Source organism: Acinonyx jubatus, chromosome B1 (assembly GCF_027475565.1).
Source record: "Acinonyx jubatus isolate Ajub_Pintada_27869175 chromosome B1, VMU_Ajub_asm_v1.0, whole genome shotgun sequence".
Lineage (NCBI taxonomy): Eukaryota > Metazoa > Chordata > Mammalia > Carnivora > Felidae > Acinonyx > Acinonyx jubatus.
The window spans coordinates 112,418,291-112,434,524 of NC_069382.1; the positions used below are offsets into that span (position 1 = coordinate 112,418,291).

The 16,234-nt window shown below is 39.2% G+C and overlaps 1 protein-coding gene across 8 annotated transcripts in view; it reads left to right on the forward strand.

The window, feature by feature from the left end:
* The window catches only part of LEF1 (lymphoid enhancer binding factor 1), a 122,246-nt gene that overhangs the window by 67,887 nt on the left and 38,125 nt on the right, over window positions 1–16,234 (forward strand). For all 8 annotated transcript variants that reach the window (XR_008296210.1, XM_053217076.1, XM_015081864.3 and 5 more), the window contains exon 4: window positions 12,967–13,099. Coding sequence is in view for 7 of the 8 variants with exons in the window: in XM_053217076.1 (XP_053073051.1) it covers window positions 12,967–13,099 (133 nt within the window). In the remaining variant the exon portion in view is untranslated. The remainder of the gene's footprint in view (window positions 1–12,966; window positions 13,100–16,234) is intronic.

Genomic DNA, 16,234 nt, shown 5'->3' on the forward strand with positions numbered 1-16,234 from the left:
GAGTAGGCAAAAGGGCAATCTTACCTACAGGTTTTTGAACTATAAAGCAGACCTGCCTGTTAGAAATACTATATGAGTGGGGTGCCTGGGTGGCTCAGTTGGTTAGGCATCTGACTTTGGCTGTAGTCATGATCTCATGGTTCATGAGTTCGAGCCCCGCATCAGGCTCTCTGTGCCGACAGCTCAGACCCTGGAGCCTGCTTCAGATTCTGTCTGTCTGTCTGTCTGTCTCTGCCTCTCCCCTGTTCGTTCTCTCTCTCTCTCTTTCTCTCTCTCTCTCTCTCTCTCTCTCTCTCTCTCTCTTAAAAAGTAAGTAAACATTAAACATTTTTTTTCTTAAAAAGAAATACAATGTGAGTCACAAATGCAACTCATATATATAATTTTAAATTTTCTAGTAGCCATGTCAGGGGTACCTGGGTGGCTCAGTCAGTTGACCATCTGACTTCAGCTTAGGCCATGATCTCATAGCTGGTGAGTTCAAGTCCCATGTCAGGCTCTGTGCTGACAGCTTGGAGCCTGGAGCCTGCTGCAGATTCTGTGTCTCCCTCTCTCTCTCTCTCTCTCTCTCTCTCTCTTAAAAATAAATAAAAACATTTTTTAAAAAATCTAGTAGCCACATCAGAAAAATAAAGAGACAGAGGTAAAATTAATTTTAGTAGTAGCTTTATTTAATGCAGTGTGGCCAAAATGTTACTTCAATGTGTAATCAGTATTAAAAAAGGGATACTAAGACTTTTCCCATTCTTTCTTTCACATTGTTTGAAATTCAGTATGTATTTCACACTTACAACACTTACAGACTCATTTAAGGGCTCAAAATCCAGTGACTAACGGCTACCACTTTGGGCAGTGCAGCTCTATAGATTAGCTTTAGTGCTTATATTACAGTGTAAATACCACATTTATATACTCATGGAAAATGACTTGAATTTCCTAATAAACTTTAGCTCAATTAGAATTTTTGTGTTAGTAGCTGAACACAAAATAATATATCTGTTGTATTCTTTTTCTTTTGATTTCTGAAAAACTCTAAAGCAAATTTTGTAGAAAAATGAGGATCCCACAGACTTAAATGTTAGTCCTTTCACCTTTTAAAACACCCAGTTTTAAGCAGAGACTATTTTTACACTTATGACACTTAACTAAAATCAGAGATGGCTTGGTGGGACAAAATTTGCACAGAAACTTTCTTATTGTTTTGTAAATGATTCACACCTGATCTTAAAACAAAAATCAGTTTATTTAAACTAAAATCAGGCACTTTATTTTCATAGTTACTTAAGTGTGAAAGGTGCCTTTGCAGTATGGAATTATTAGGTTTAGGGCTGTTGCCTTTGTCCCTGTAGAATTGTGCACCATGCCTTTGTAGTGTGACCATGTAAACAGCTCATCCATACTACCCTTCTGGGTAGCTGTGGGACTTTCCTGACCATGACCCCGTGCAGGCTCCAGCCACCTCCTACCCGAAGAAGAGAGCTGTGGTCATCCAGTTTGTTGGGCCCCGGACATTCTTCCTGTCCCATTGGACATTCTGAGTGCCACGAAGAGATCTTCTGGCCCTCTGAAACTGGGTGATAGATGCTGCCGTGGTGGCCACGGGAAGACTTCCCTTCCTTTTGGGTCTGCCATCCCTGGGCAGAGCCTTTTTAATCAACATGTCCCCAGACCAGCACCAAAAGGCCTGATAGAATCTGTTTAGGAATAATGGTTGATGAGGTTCAGAGGAGAATTTCTGGGAATTCACTCACCCCAAAGCAGTGCACTCTGTCTTGTTCTGGAGCTCCTGGAGTTGCCTTATTCTGTCCTTTGCTATCGCCCATTGTCATCACTCAGCCTTGTCACTGGCTTACAGAGGGAAGCGTCGCCTGCTGCCCCTGCTCCAAGCTCTCTGTGACTATCCAAAGAAGGCTCTTGCTCTGACTTCTTGCCCAGCCACACTGACTTGTTTACTTCCGTTATTTCCCAGTGAGCTACACAAATACTACTTTTGACAAGCTGATTAATTTCCAGCTTATTAATAATATTATTATGCAGTGATTGTTAAAGCTCTTCTGTCTTTGAAAAGGGCAGTGTTTTTGTTTTTTTTTTAAAGTTTTATTTATTTAAGTAACTTCTACACCCAGTATGGAGCTCAAACTCATGACCCTGAGATCAAGAGTCACATGCTCTTCCTACTGAGCACTCCGTGTACCCTAGGGCAGTAGTTTTTAATCTGTAGTCCTTGTCCTCCCCTATGCATACAGTGCAACCTCCTGCCACATTCCGGTGATGGGTGATTGTGTCTGTGTATAAAAACACTTATACACAGCTTTCTTCACATCTGTGTCTGTGATCCAGAAAATGTTTATGAACCATTGGAATCTTTCTCTACCCCATGTCCTTCCACTCTAAAATTTTATATACGTGTACGCACTCCATAGAACCTGCAGTCATAGAGCTAGTGGTCTGGGCAGGGTCATCTTGTCTCTCCTGTCTCCTTAGAATTCAGTAATCCTTTCTTTCATTAAGGCCTTTTACTTCTGAATTAGCCTAGCCACTCTCTGGCCTTACTTGTAATATTTCACCACTAGCACGGTAAATCTCAAACCTGTTTGTTTTATTCTTTGGTTTGCTTGCTAATCTTGAACAACTGTAGTTGTTTCTCACTATTTTCAAAGGACAATCTTAACATGGACAAAGGGCAATCTTTAGCACAAATAATAAAGGCAGGCACTCAGAGGATTAGGGATGTAGTGGAGGAGGTATGAAATCAGTCAAATAATAGGATGTTGCAACTTCACATAATTAGAAGTCATTTTATCTTTTACTCTGATCTTCTCTCAGCTTCCAGCCTCAACCCTAGTCCCTCTATCTAGAGCCTCCAGTGTGGGTCCCCTTTTGGCTCCGAGAATGAATTATTCTTTTTTGTTGCCATTCTTTTTAGCTGTTCACAGTGAAAAGGTCAGCTCTTTGGGATAAGACAACTCAGTATTTGATCCACGTTCAACCATTCACAGGCTAGCCTGTGTGACTTGGGGCAAAACTTAAGTCTTTCTGAGCCTTGGGTTTGTGTCCTCATTTGAAAATGGGGAAATAAACTTGAGCACAGGTATAAAAGCATTGCTCATAGTTCCTAGAATATAGTAAATACTCAGTGAATGTCTCTTCCTTTGTCTTTCTCACTCATGCATCCGGGTTTTAGCTGTTGCAACCTGTACTTTCTCTCTTTTTAATGATCTTTCTTTGATTCATTTCATTTCTACCATGTTTATTTCATACAGCATTCAGTGCATTAGTGACTAATAAGTGGTAAGACAATTATGACTCTCTAGTCACCCTATAGGGTCAGATTATTAAAATAAAGCTTAAGGTTGGACATAACCTTGTAATAGAAGAGTTGCACTTAAATATAAGATGATAGGCCAAAATCGGACATGTTGATGTTGGAGAGAAAACCAAATATTTTTTAAAATTTCTTCAAAATAAATGTATTTGGACCCTCAACTCTGTTTAGTGATTGTCCTTCTCCATTCCTAAAGCCATGACCCTGTAGTTAATGTAGGCCCTTCCTTGCATGTAGTTCTCCCCAATTTCCCTGGTATTAGGAAGAGGGAAGGGGAAGATGTGCTAATCCTAACCCTGGTCCCTTCCCTGCTGAACTGCAACACCTGTCAATTCTGATACGTGTGAGTAACATACTCTTGACATTGGCCCCTGGATAAAAAAAGAAAAGAGGAGAAAAACACAAAACTTAACTGAACCTCGGAACATTATTGTGTAATCAGAATAACTAAAACACCAAATAATGTTTGTGAAGACACTTCATTTTTATCTGCTAAAGATTAAATTGGTAATAATGTTTTGTATACAAGAGAAACAATGAGGTTAAATGGGTTATCTTTGTCTTAACGGATGATATAGGTCTGGCAGCACCCTGAGCTTATCATAGTTGTCTCTCCCCTCTCCTTCTCTCCCACTCTCCCTGTTGACTTGAGGGAAAAGAGATTAGGAGGTAAGCTTGAAGCGATCACATGAGCCCTTAAAAAGCCAAAAGGTTTCTCCACTGCATAGAAGAGGAAGTCAGAGATTCAAAACAAGAAACATTTGATGCACCATTGCTGGCTTTAAAATGGAGGGCATACATTGTTAGGGAATGTGAGTGGTCCCCACCTGACAGCTAGCAAGGGAATGGGGACAGCCACAAGGAACTGAAGTCTATTGAACACGGAAATGATCTTGCAGAACCTCCAGACAGGAATTCAGCCCAGCCAATACCCTGTGATTCCCTGAGCAGAGAACCCAGTCATAACCATGCTGGAATCCTTCCCCATGGAAACCATGAGATAATCGTTATATATCATCAAGCTACTAATAAATTTGTGGTAATTTTTTATGCGGCAGTAGAACATGCAAGGATTAATCCCTGTTTGAAATGTAGAGGTGCAAATTCTTTCTTGAAAGGGGTTGACTTCTTAGTGTTGAAATGCCTCATTCAGACAATTAGAAGTATAAGAAATAGGTATTGACTGGCTGTGCTTTGCCAGGACTTGCACTAGATGCTGGGGATAAGTCACCATGGTATGACCTCTAGTGAGAAAAAACAGATACACAAATAGTAACAGTACAGTATAATAAATACATGAAGAGTCTGGTCCAAGGGGCTGTAAGTGCAGTGCAGATGATGAGTGTGACTGAGGGAGTTGAAGAAGGCTTCTTAGCATCAAAGGGTACAAATCTGTATTCCCAGCTACTGTAAATCAAGAATCCCTTTGGCGAAAATAATTCAAAATTGATGAAAGAGCACAAGTCTGGCGTTCTGTACCTACTTGAATTAAAGGAGTCAAAGGAATTTAAAAATTTTTAAACATCATTTAAAAGGATGTGGCATATATTATTTTTGTTTGTTTGCCTCCCACATTTCTCTTGATTCGGTACATTCAGAATCCTAGCAAACAAGAGGGGAAAAAACGAGAGCTTAGTATATCATGGAAACATTCCATATTATAATCCATGAGTCATTTTCTCTCTGAATTCAACTTAACTGACATAATACTCTTGACTTTATTACCATTGATCATCGACAATCCACTCTTTCTGTAGTACAAGTCCGAGTGCTGTAGGCAGCATTCTCAAAGTGTAGTCTGCGGAGCCTTGGGGCTCCCTGAGATAGGGGGTCCATAAAGTCTTTATCCTCATGATAGCACTAACAGATTATTTGTCTTTTCCATCGTGTTGACGTGTTGACGTTTGCACCGATGGTGCAGGAGCAGTGGTGGGTGTTAGCTCCAAATAGTACCAGTAATAGCACAAGTAATTCAAATTATTGAATTCTGTACCACAGCACTCTCCCAAGAAAAAAATTGTCACTGTCACCTAGGATGAAGCAGCAAAAATTACTAATTTTACTAAATCTTGACCCTCGAATGCATACCTGACAAACTATGGTTCTTCCAGCTTTGGTAGTCGGCAGATATTTTCTCACAAATGAGCAAAGTGGGTCTCTCTCTAGTGAAAACAATCGACAGCATTTGTTGCCAGTGGTAAAATTTGAGCTTTCAAGCAAAAGTTAGAATTTTAGAAACTTTGTATCCATTACTGTGGGCCACATAGCTTCCCAAATCCTTAAAGGTTTCTGATGAGAGCAGTGGTGATATTAATGCGATTTTTATATTGTGTAATGAAATGTTTCAACTCAGTCAACCCGTATTTGCCAAATGACCAATGGGTAATGTTACAAAATCATGCAGGGTTAAATTTAAATAAAATGCAAGATCAGTGGATTTTAATGTAAGGTAGGAAAAGTATCTAGGTATAGTTTTTGATTCTACATTGCAGATAGCCTTTCAGAAACTACCACTTGTCAAGTTTTAGTATAGTATCAAAGAAGTTCCAGAATAATCTCAAAAACTACGAAAATAATACTCCTCTTTCAACAACACATCTGTGCAAGGTCGGGTTTTCTTCATATGCTTCAACCAAAATAACATATCAAGATGGAAATTTGAGTGCAAAAGCAGTTAAGAGAATCCAGTTGTCATCAGTAAACCAGATGTTAAAGAGATTTGCAAAAAAAATGTAAAACTATGCCACCCGTGTATTTTTGTTTATAAAACAGTCACTTTTCAGAAGAATACTTTTTGTTAACATGCAACAAACATAAGTTTGTTGTCTTTAAATGAATTAATATTTAAAAATTTTTCATTTTAATTTCTAATGTGATAAGTGTTTGTAGATAAACCCACACAAACAAAAGCTCAACAGGATCCTCAGTGAATTTTAAGAGTGTTAAGTGCCCTGAGAGAAAAAAGGTTTGAGAACTACTGTAAGAGATTTTTCATTTATTTTATTTTATTTTTTATTTATTATTTTTTTTCTTATTAAAGATAATTTATTGTCGAATTAGTTTCCATACAACACCCAGTGCTCCTCCCAACAGGTGCCCTCCTCAATGCCCATCACCCATGTAAGAGGTTTTTCAAATGAATGGGCTAAAATTGTATTATCTATTAAATTACAGTCTAAAAAGGGAAACAAAGCAAGCACATAGCAAACCTACGTGTACATGAATGCTACAGCAGATCTAAGCCAGTCTAAATTCTAAAATATACCATGTCTTAGCGATGAGCAATTTAAACATTTGGGAGTCGGAGTAATTCATTTAATCGGCCTCTTTTTCCTTTCTTCTTTCCTTTATCCATTCCATAAATATTTATTGAGCATATATTATGTGAATTATTCATTAATCCATGCCTTAATTCTATGAGGTATCATTCGACCCACTTTGTATATGAGGAAACAGATTCTGAATAATTAAGTGAATTACCTAAATGTAGTGCCCAAGTGAATATGAATGGGATGTGAATTCTCTGCCTCCACTGCCCATGTACTTGAATATTAAACTATATTATTACTCATCTCTTCCACTTGGAAGCCAGAGAATGCTAGGACTGTCCGCTTTTGGTTCCCTGGGATACAAGCTGCGGACTTCAGAGTCACCAACCGGGGTTCCAGTCCTGAGGTTAACATCCTGTGTGATCTTGTACAAGTTCCTTACCCTCACAGAACCTTGGTTTTCTTCCCGGTAAAACAAAAATCATAACACTTAACTTAGGGGTGATTCCAAGACAAAATGATATAATATATAGAAATCACCACTATCTGGAGAACTAGGAAAATAGTAGCTGCAGACCTGCTGGTGACACCATTATTCTCCACATGGGTGGTTGTTCCTGTCCAGATGCTTCGTTGCAGGCCACACTCATCTGGCAGGGTAGTTTGCAACCGAGATGGAGAGAGAAGCCGAGGAGCAAGCCGTGTGGAACAAGAAGAGCAGGGACTTGGGTGTCAAACTAATGCCAGCACAAGTCCTTTCTCAGCTAATTATTGCTTAACTCTGTGTCTGAAAGAACTCTGCCTTCCCCTCTATAAACATAGAGGTGAAACTGCCCACTTATGTGGATGAGTGCCAGAGAATATACAGACATGGCCGTAATGACTAGCACTTAACTGGGTGTCTAATCCATATTAATTCCTTCCCCTACGACACGTTCCTTCCGCTCTTCGGAAAACATTCTGGGTGTCCAATAGAGAGACCGTCCCTTTGCCTCCAGACTCGGGCTCAAGAATATTTGTCCTGCAAACCTTAGAGCTTACCAGTTCCTGCTCAGGAAGTCTTCAGAGCCCAGGCCCTAACTGTTACCTTAAAAAGCTGCTGCATCACAGCCAGCAGTGGTCTTAGATTTGAAAGCCACGTCAGACAGAAATCAGGTGTTTAGCTTTGGTGGAGCTTAGGAGATTTCCAGTGCAAAAAATGTTACTTTTGAGGTCTAGTCGATGCAAGAAAACCATTGTATCCTTCCTTTTGGAGTAAATTAAATCTGCTCCTCTGTGGGAAAGCTTGAGAAGCTCAGCTTCTCAGAAGAGGAGGGGAAGACACAATATAAAATTACATGGCTTCTGTTCCACGAGGACCAGATTTCTTGAGTTTAATAAAAAGTAAAATCGCACCATAAAAATTGAGGCCAGATGAAATGCCTCATCTTAGTAAGTTGGTGGAATGTTAATATTCTCTGGATTTGGTTATTACCAGCAGGATCGTTGATAAAATGCACAGCCAATTGAAATGGAACTCAAGGCCTTTATGCACAGCCAGGTCTTGCACTGTGGGTTTAGTTGAAATCTGGGGATGTGCAGAATGGGGACAAGCTACTAGACCAGCAGGTTTCTCCCACAATTCCTGCTCTTACCAGCAGGCCCATGGCTTTAGCCAGGAGGGCGCTGAACCACTTTTTAGTCCTTCCCAGAACCACATCCTCGGAGGCTGACAACATTCATGGCAGCTTGAGTTACTGCCAGCGGTGAGTGGGTCATTTCTGGGAACGCTGCTTTGGGGGTGGCTCTCAGGATCCCTAAGTGGCACCCACTTCGTGTCCACAGGAGGTGTGGGTTTTATTGGCTATGATGCCAAAGAGGTCCTTACCTGCAAGGACCAGCCTGGGTGGCAGCCAAGCTAGCTTCCTTGGAATGTTTTCCAGTCCTGGAGAGAAAGGCGCCAGTTGAGTCTCTGCAGCTCTGACCACTTCTCCTGAGGTGCCTCTTTGTCTGGTGTGATTCCTGTGCCTGGGACAGAGACCACACAGTCATTTCATCTATGTCACATACTGTCAGGTATGGCCCAGATGGTCAACTCAGTGTCCAAGATTTTATGAACTTGGCTCTTCGGGGAGGCTGCATGGTGTGCTGGTAATGAACGTGGCCCCTAGAGCCAGACTTGCTGCATTTGAACCTAGCTTTGCCACTTATTAGCTCTGTCCCCTTGGGAAAGTTCCTTGACTTCACTGTGCTTCAGTTTCCTCACCTGTAAAAGAAGGATAATAATAGTACCTGCTTTAAAGGTACTATAAAATGCTTAGCACACAGTAAGCACTTGTGTTAGTTGCATAATAATTATTATGCACTAGGTAGGTAGCATGGCCTGGTAGTTTTCCAAGCTTGGGAAAAGACTGCAGGCTTCCTACTGATAGCCATGTGTGGGTGCGGAGTGTAGGTGAGAGAGTTGTCTTCTAGAGTCTCCCCACGCCCCTTATATTTTCTTTCACTTTTCTGGTACCTTCTCTTAACATCTTTCTTACCTGTCTTTTGTTCACCAGCCTGAGATTAAAGAATATGTAGTTGGAAGATCAGAGTCTGTGTCCTGGGTCAGCCACTTACTGCCATGTGAGCCTAGACAAGTTTCTGAACCTCTCTGAGCAGCAGTGGAAAATTCAGGATGTCTCAAGGTCACCAGGTTATCTCATAAAGATGGGATTAATAGTGGGTGCTGTTACCCCGGGATAATGAAACAAAGGACACACATTGAAAATACCTGGTGATTTTCCACTGGAAACTAAGACTTTACCTGTGAATGTACCTATGTACCAATGAATGTACCTGTGAATGCGCTTGACTGTACCTACGAAAGAAAAAAGAGTCAATGTGATTTTTACCTTTCATCTCTACCTTACAGGGAGATGTGTAGTGGGGAAAAGCACCACAGTGGGAGTCGGGAGACCTGGGTTCTGTTCAGTGAGGTCCTGGGTACACAGTACCCAGTATAGAGTGGGAGCCGGGAAGATGGTGTTTCTCTACTACTTGATTCCACTGTATGTAGTGACCCAGGGGTTTCCATTCCCTTTTTATGCATTGCGACCCTGTATCACTGCAGTTGTTTAGTGAGCAAGGCTGTATTATTAGAAGTGCTGACAGTAGTCGTGGCTTGATCATCCATTTCCTGGGGCCTCCATTTCTCAGCTTCTCGTCTTAGAAAATACGAATCTTAAAATGAAATTTTGGTTTCTTACAGCTTTAACGTGATATGAAGGCATATAATTAGATACACACTGGCTTTCCTATCACCCAGTTCCTTTTCTTCATAGTACTCGCTGCCGTCTTTTTTGTTTTGGTTTTGTTTTGTTTTTTTTTACGTATTTTTTCTTTGTCTCCAGTACTCCCATCCCACTCCCAGGCCCCTACCTAGAAAGGAAGCTGAGGAAGAATAGGGACCTTGTCTCTTTTGACCTTCAGTGCTAGAAGAGCGCTTGGCACATTTTAGGTGTTTAACCAATATACACGTATGCCCTCATATACAGGTATAACCGCGCATTATAATATAGTTACATAAAATTGTCCTTTTGACTAGCTAGTCAAATGGTTGTTCCTCCCCTATTCCCCACCACAACATACACCACACTGGTATTTGGAGATTAGAGGACTAGAATTAAGAATGGTTATATTGTCTGTCTTCAAACTTACACAGAGTACCACTGCCTGGGTTCTTGCCTTGTGTGTACATATAGTATCAGAGAACAAGAACTCCTCCTATCAGAGGAAGCCCACAGTTTAGGGCTGTGGACACGTGATCAAGCTGGTGATGTCTAGCATAGGGGTTGGATCCGTTTATATACATAGTGGAGGTGGTCAGCAGGAGGCAAAATACAAACCCCAGAATTGTGCTCACACATATTATTGAGATTTCATATTGCTTTTATTATTTGGCCACAAAAATGGACATAATCCTTGTTGGCTTTAACACACCTACTAGTAGTGCTTTCACTATCCATCTTGCAAAATATAAGACAAGGCCAGAGCTTAAATTAAAATCCTCAGCTTCTTATCTTCTTCCCACAGGAAAGCAAATCTGTGTTGAAAACCGTAAAATTAAGAGGAGAGCAAGGATAGCATAATTTAGCAAAAATTCATGGCACCAGATTCTGAGCTATATGACTGGAGGGATAGGTCAGACATTAAGAAGATGCTGCCTGCTAATGCAGGTTCCTTAAGGTGGTGCTCTGGAAATAAGAAAGGCATGCAAAATATATATATTTCCAGAAGATTTCTGCAATGCTTACTCTTTATAAGCACTCCAAGAAAATACCTTTGTAGATTGCTTGGCAATTATGCTTCTTATGAGACTTTTGAAATGAGACTCAAAGCAGTTTAGTGGAGTTGAAATGTATTCATTTTAGCATTTGAGTGTTGAGATTTTTGTTTCCATTTTAAAAAGGGTTTGTAAGGATATCCTTCTATCCCCACCCCCACCCCACCTCCTGTAGCATTCTAAATTCCTTGTATTTAAGAAGCTCATTCTGTGTATTTGGCAAACTGCATCATTAACACTTGAAAAGCATTGAAACATTTTTTTAACCTTTCACACATTTATATGCATAGATGTCTGTGCTGAGGTATATAGAGAAAAGGCATGGGGCTTTGATAATGGTGCTCTATTTAATAAATGCCCAGGGCTATACGAGCTGTGCAAGTTCTGCCATTAGACAGGAGCTGATCATACAGGGAAAATCTAGTATGGAAATTATGTCATTGTCTAAAAAAGGGTGATTCCCCCCCCCCCTTTTTTTTAATAAGTTTTTTTGGGTGGAGGTTGTAATGATAGGGTATAGAAAATTAGTATTACTAGCTGTAAAGAGAATTAAGTGTTACTAGGATAATTGTTCCTAATTTTCCTGAGGGTAGTCCTTCCCGTTGGAGCCACATACTTTTTATATCTAATTTGTAAAACAAACAAAAACATCAAATTTAAAATGAGTGTGTATGTCAGCAAGTGTGTTATAGGGCTCTTAACCATTCAACATGGACCCACATTTTAAGCAGTTTATACTGTGCAGTTGTCAGGTAGTTCCTCAATATATATATATTTTTAATATAGATATTTGCTTCTGGGGAAACAGATTTCACATGTATTTTACTTTATAGCACAGTAAAAATCTCACTGATTCAAACTGGTAAAGACCTGTCTGAACTAGTTACTTAGTGAATATTCAAAATTCATTGTATTTTATTTCTCTTAAATCACAAGTTACTTATTACTGTAGTGTTTGTAAAAATTGAGATCTTCCTGGGACTGCTGTAATTAATGGATAAGTTTAAAACCAGAAACATATTTTGCATGTATATAATTGCATCGAGTTTACTTTCTTTTTTCAAGGGCAGGGGGAGGCAGTGTAGAGTTTATCAAAAACAATCTCCCTAATCAGGTTAAACTGCCTGAGTCTTGTTTACATTACTTGCTTAGTAAGCACTTCCTTTGGTGGTGGGGGGATTAAACTTAAAACAAAGAGATCCCAGATTTCAAATTGATACAGCCCAAAAAATGACCTGAATCTTTAAAAATATTATTGTTATGTAATTTTAGACTTCCAAATTCAATAATAAAATTTATTTTTAAGCTAATATAAGACATATAAAATGTTAACAATTTAAAGTGTTCTTTCAGGCCACATTTCCCGTTATGCAGTTAAACTCAAGATTAGAAATTCCCTTTTATCAGTCAAAACTTGTAGAAACTAGAGAACCTGAAGACGAACCGAGTAGTGCTAAAGCATAATGAATGGATGGTCATATTTGATTGACAAAGCTATAAGACATGAAAAAAAATGTTGTAATGTGGTTCTGTAAGATGTACAAACTATAGACTTACAAATTATATACACTAAGGGGATATCAGTACAGAAAATTTATATTGATTGGGTTGTTTAAAAATTTGACCTTCAAATTGGTAATATTCATTTATTTGTTTATTGAACAGTTTTTTGAGTGCCTTTTTATTGCAGACATATGTACTGAATAAAAAAGAGTTTATAAAACGTTTGTGACTTTTGCTCCAGTAACTCCGGGTTGAACAGTTGAACATAACCTGAGGAGATAATCCAGACGGTCATAAATATGCACAGAAATTTATGTAATATGAAATAATAATCAACCTAAGTCTCATAGGTGCTGATTGAATAACTGATAGTATATGATACCCATATACTTGAGTATTTAACATGGAAAAATTCTGAAGGTGTAATGAGTACAGCAGATGAGTTCAATTTTTCAGGTCTAGAGATGATTCTTGGGTTGTGCTAATGCCCAGTTACTGCTATTTTGTGACTGTTTCTTTGGGAGAGACTGTTTCTATTAACTGTTGACCTTGTGGTTACTTTGCAGTCAAATAAGGTGCCTGTGGTGCAGCCATCACACGCGGTCCATCCTCTCACCCCCCTTATCACGTACAGCGACGAGCACTTTTCTCCAGGATCACACCCCTCACACCTCCCTTCAGATGTCAACTCCAAACAAGGTGAGAGCCCCTGCCTTCCTGGGCCTTTCTCGGTAAGTGAGGAGCCACATCTCTTCAGACCAAGTACCTGTACAGGTGCCTTTGCTGTATGTCACTGGGTGGATCAAAATACATTTGTTTGGTAGGAGTTTTTTAAAAGATTTGTTGTTACTACTTTTATTTTTCAGGATTAAAAAACAGAAGAAGAAAAACATAAAAGGGTTATTTTCAAAGTGACAGCTTTGAAAATCTAGAATCCACCATATAAACCAATATATTGTACAGATATACTAAAAATTCAGTGCTTGGTGCCCCCTACAGTATTCATTTATTGCAGTTGTAGGTGTTGCTGGTAGTGTTAGAAAAATGTTAGAAAACAGACAGCATAGGAGATTTTTACTTTGAATGTTCTCTTTTTCATCCTTTTGTGATTTCTTTTGGTTTTAGTCCTTATTATGTTTTATCCTCTTTTTGTTATTTACCAGCACCAACTTAGATATTAATAATAATTAAAGTATAAAACCATCTCTGTTAAAGTCAAAGTAACATGAATCCTGTTTTGCTTCTCTACATTATTACCCAGTTCTGCTTCTATATTGTTTATAGAAGAACACATAGCATAAGAAGTTTGAAAAATCAAAATGCCCAGGTTTTTTTTTTTAATTTTTTATATTTGTTTATTTTTGAGAGAGAGACTGAGCACGAGTGGGGGAAGGGCAAAGAGAGAGGGAGACACAAAATCTGAAGCAGGCTCCAGGCTCTGAGCTGTCAGCACAGAGCCCAATGCGGGACTCGAACTCATGAGCCGCAAGATCATGACCTGAGCCAAAGTCAGACACTCAACCAGCTGAGCCACCCAGGCACTCTCAGAATTCCCAGTTTCTAACCTGGTGGGTGTGGGTATGAGTTGGTTGTAGGACTTAGAGCTCAGGTTCTGCAGGCCTTCTGGTCCATTCTGCTTAGAGCATATGTTGAAGATGAATTTGTTTGCCTTTCCTCTTTCCATGTACATACACACTTGGACCTCAACAGGATCTTTAGAAATTCAAAATAAAAGATCCTATAAAACTGTGTGAAAACAGAGAATGTAAAGATGTAAAATCTGCCATCACCAGCATTTCACCCTTTTTTCCAGCCTTATCTTTGAACTATAGTGGACAAGAAAAGTTAGTAAGTGTGGAAAAAGAGTGGAGTTCAGAGGCTGGGTGTTTTTTCCACTACTGTGAACTCTTGTAGGTTACATCCTCAATGCCTTAATTCCCATCCATTGTTAAAACTGCTTATTTGAGGACTTAGTCACTGTCAGACTTTGGCTTGAGTGGAGCTTTGTACCCTTTACCTAGGAAATGTAAGAATCACCTATGCGGATGTTTCCGGGTTTGCCTTGGTTTTATTCCTCATTTCCAGTCCTTCCTCTACTTCCTTTTATCAAGGACCTCCAAGGAATAAGAAACATCAAGACAGGTCTGAGGATGTATGGTGAGATGGGTATTTTAGGAAGAAGGTGGAGTTTGAGAGGGAAGATCAAGAGTGTGACCTTGGTCATGGTGGTGATTTCAGGTGCCTTATAGACACATCTGGAGGGAGAGAGAAGGTAGGTAATTTATAGGTCACCATCTCAGAGTGATATCTGTGCTAGAGATGCATATCTGGGAGCCATGAAGCTATAAATGACAGTTAAAGATAGATATAAAAGCCTCAAACAAGCTATTGGCTCAAAGAATCCAATAGTGTGATTTATTTGGTTTTTAACTATTTATTTAACAATTATACATGGTGCTTCCTATGTCCTAGGCCCTATTCTAATCACTTTGAAACACACTTATTTAAAAAAAATAACACATTATGGTTCAGAAGTTTTTTCTTCCAAGAATCCTAGGACAGTTCTATTTTTTAAAAAGACAAATTTATGACTGGCTACCAGTTACATTTGTATTTTGTTTCCATCTCTTCTACTGCCCTACCTTGTTTTGTCTTACTAATTGTAATTTATATCATTGCTTTAAAAAAAAATTTTTTTAAACAAACTCTCCAGAACTAGATAAAGAACAAGTGAGCATGATCAGAAAATTGCATTTTCTCTGAAGTTCTTATTTTGTCCCCAAATTTGTGATTTTTGCATTCTACTCTGCATACAGTGTTTGTTTTTTTTTCTTAATATAAAGTTTTTTTGTTTGTTTGTTTGTTTGTTTTGCTACTTTTTGTGAGCAAAGAGTTTATATACCTTGTCACCATTTCTCTCTGGGGATATGTAACTTTGGTTTAAAAAGAACTAATTTACGTGATTTGGGGTTTGTATCATTCCACTTGGTCACATTCATCACCAAAACATAAGTAAAAAGCTCACTAGGTCTCTTGCTTTTATTCTCTTTGTCTTCTACTGCCAGTCTTTTTAGTTATATCATGTAGCTAAATTAGTTAGAACATGGTGGTACTGAGGCCAGAGTTGCTAATTTCAAAACTATTGGGAGGCTGGTTAGTTTTATTTAAAAAATAATAATAATAAATAAAAAAGTATTATGTCCATGCTTTAACCATAGATAGAAGTATCCAATAAACATATACTGTAGCAGAACTCATTTGTAGGAAAATAACTTTAGGTTCGTTTCACAGTAGGAAACACATTCAGTTTTACCTTTCTCTCACTGTGTTGGTGTGGGGTATGTGTGTGGGTATAGGTTGTAGGTGTGGGAAAGGGAAAGGAAGCTGATACCAGTCATTTTCTTCTCATTATGTCTTACGAAAACGTTGGAAAGAAAGAGCTTTTAGGAAATGTTGGCTTTACATATCCGTCTTTGTATTACCCATTGTATCCTTATAAGTAACCACACTCACATAGCACTTAACACTGTGTACCAAGCATTTTTCTGTTTTACATATATTCATGCATTTATTCCTCACAACAACCCCTATTCCCTTTTTATACTGATTTTATTTTTTTTAAGTTTATTTCTTTTGAGAGAGAGAGAATGCGCGTGCATGAGCCGCGGCAGGGCGGAGAGGGGGAGAAAGGATCCCAAGCAGCCTCCACGCTATAAGCCCAGAGCCCAATTTGGGGCCTGATCGTACGAACCATGAGCTCATGATGACCTGACCCGAAATCAAGAGTCAGATGCCCAACCAACTGAGCTACCCAGGCGCCTCTATACTGATTTT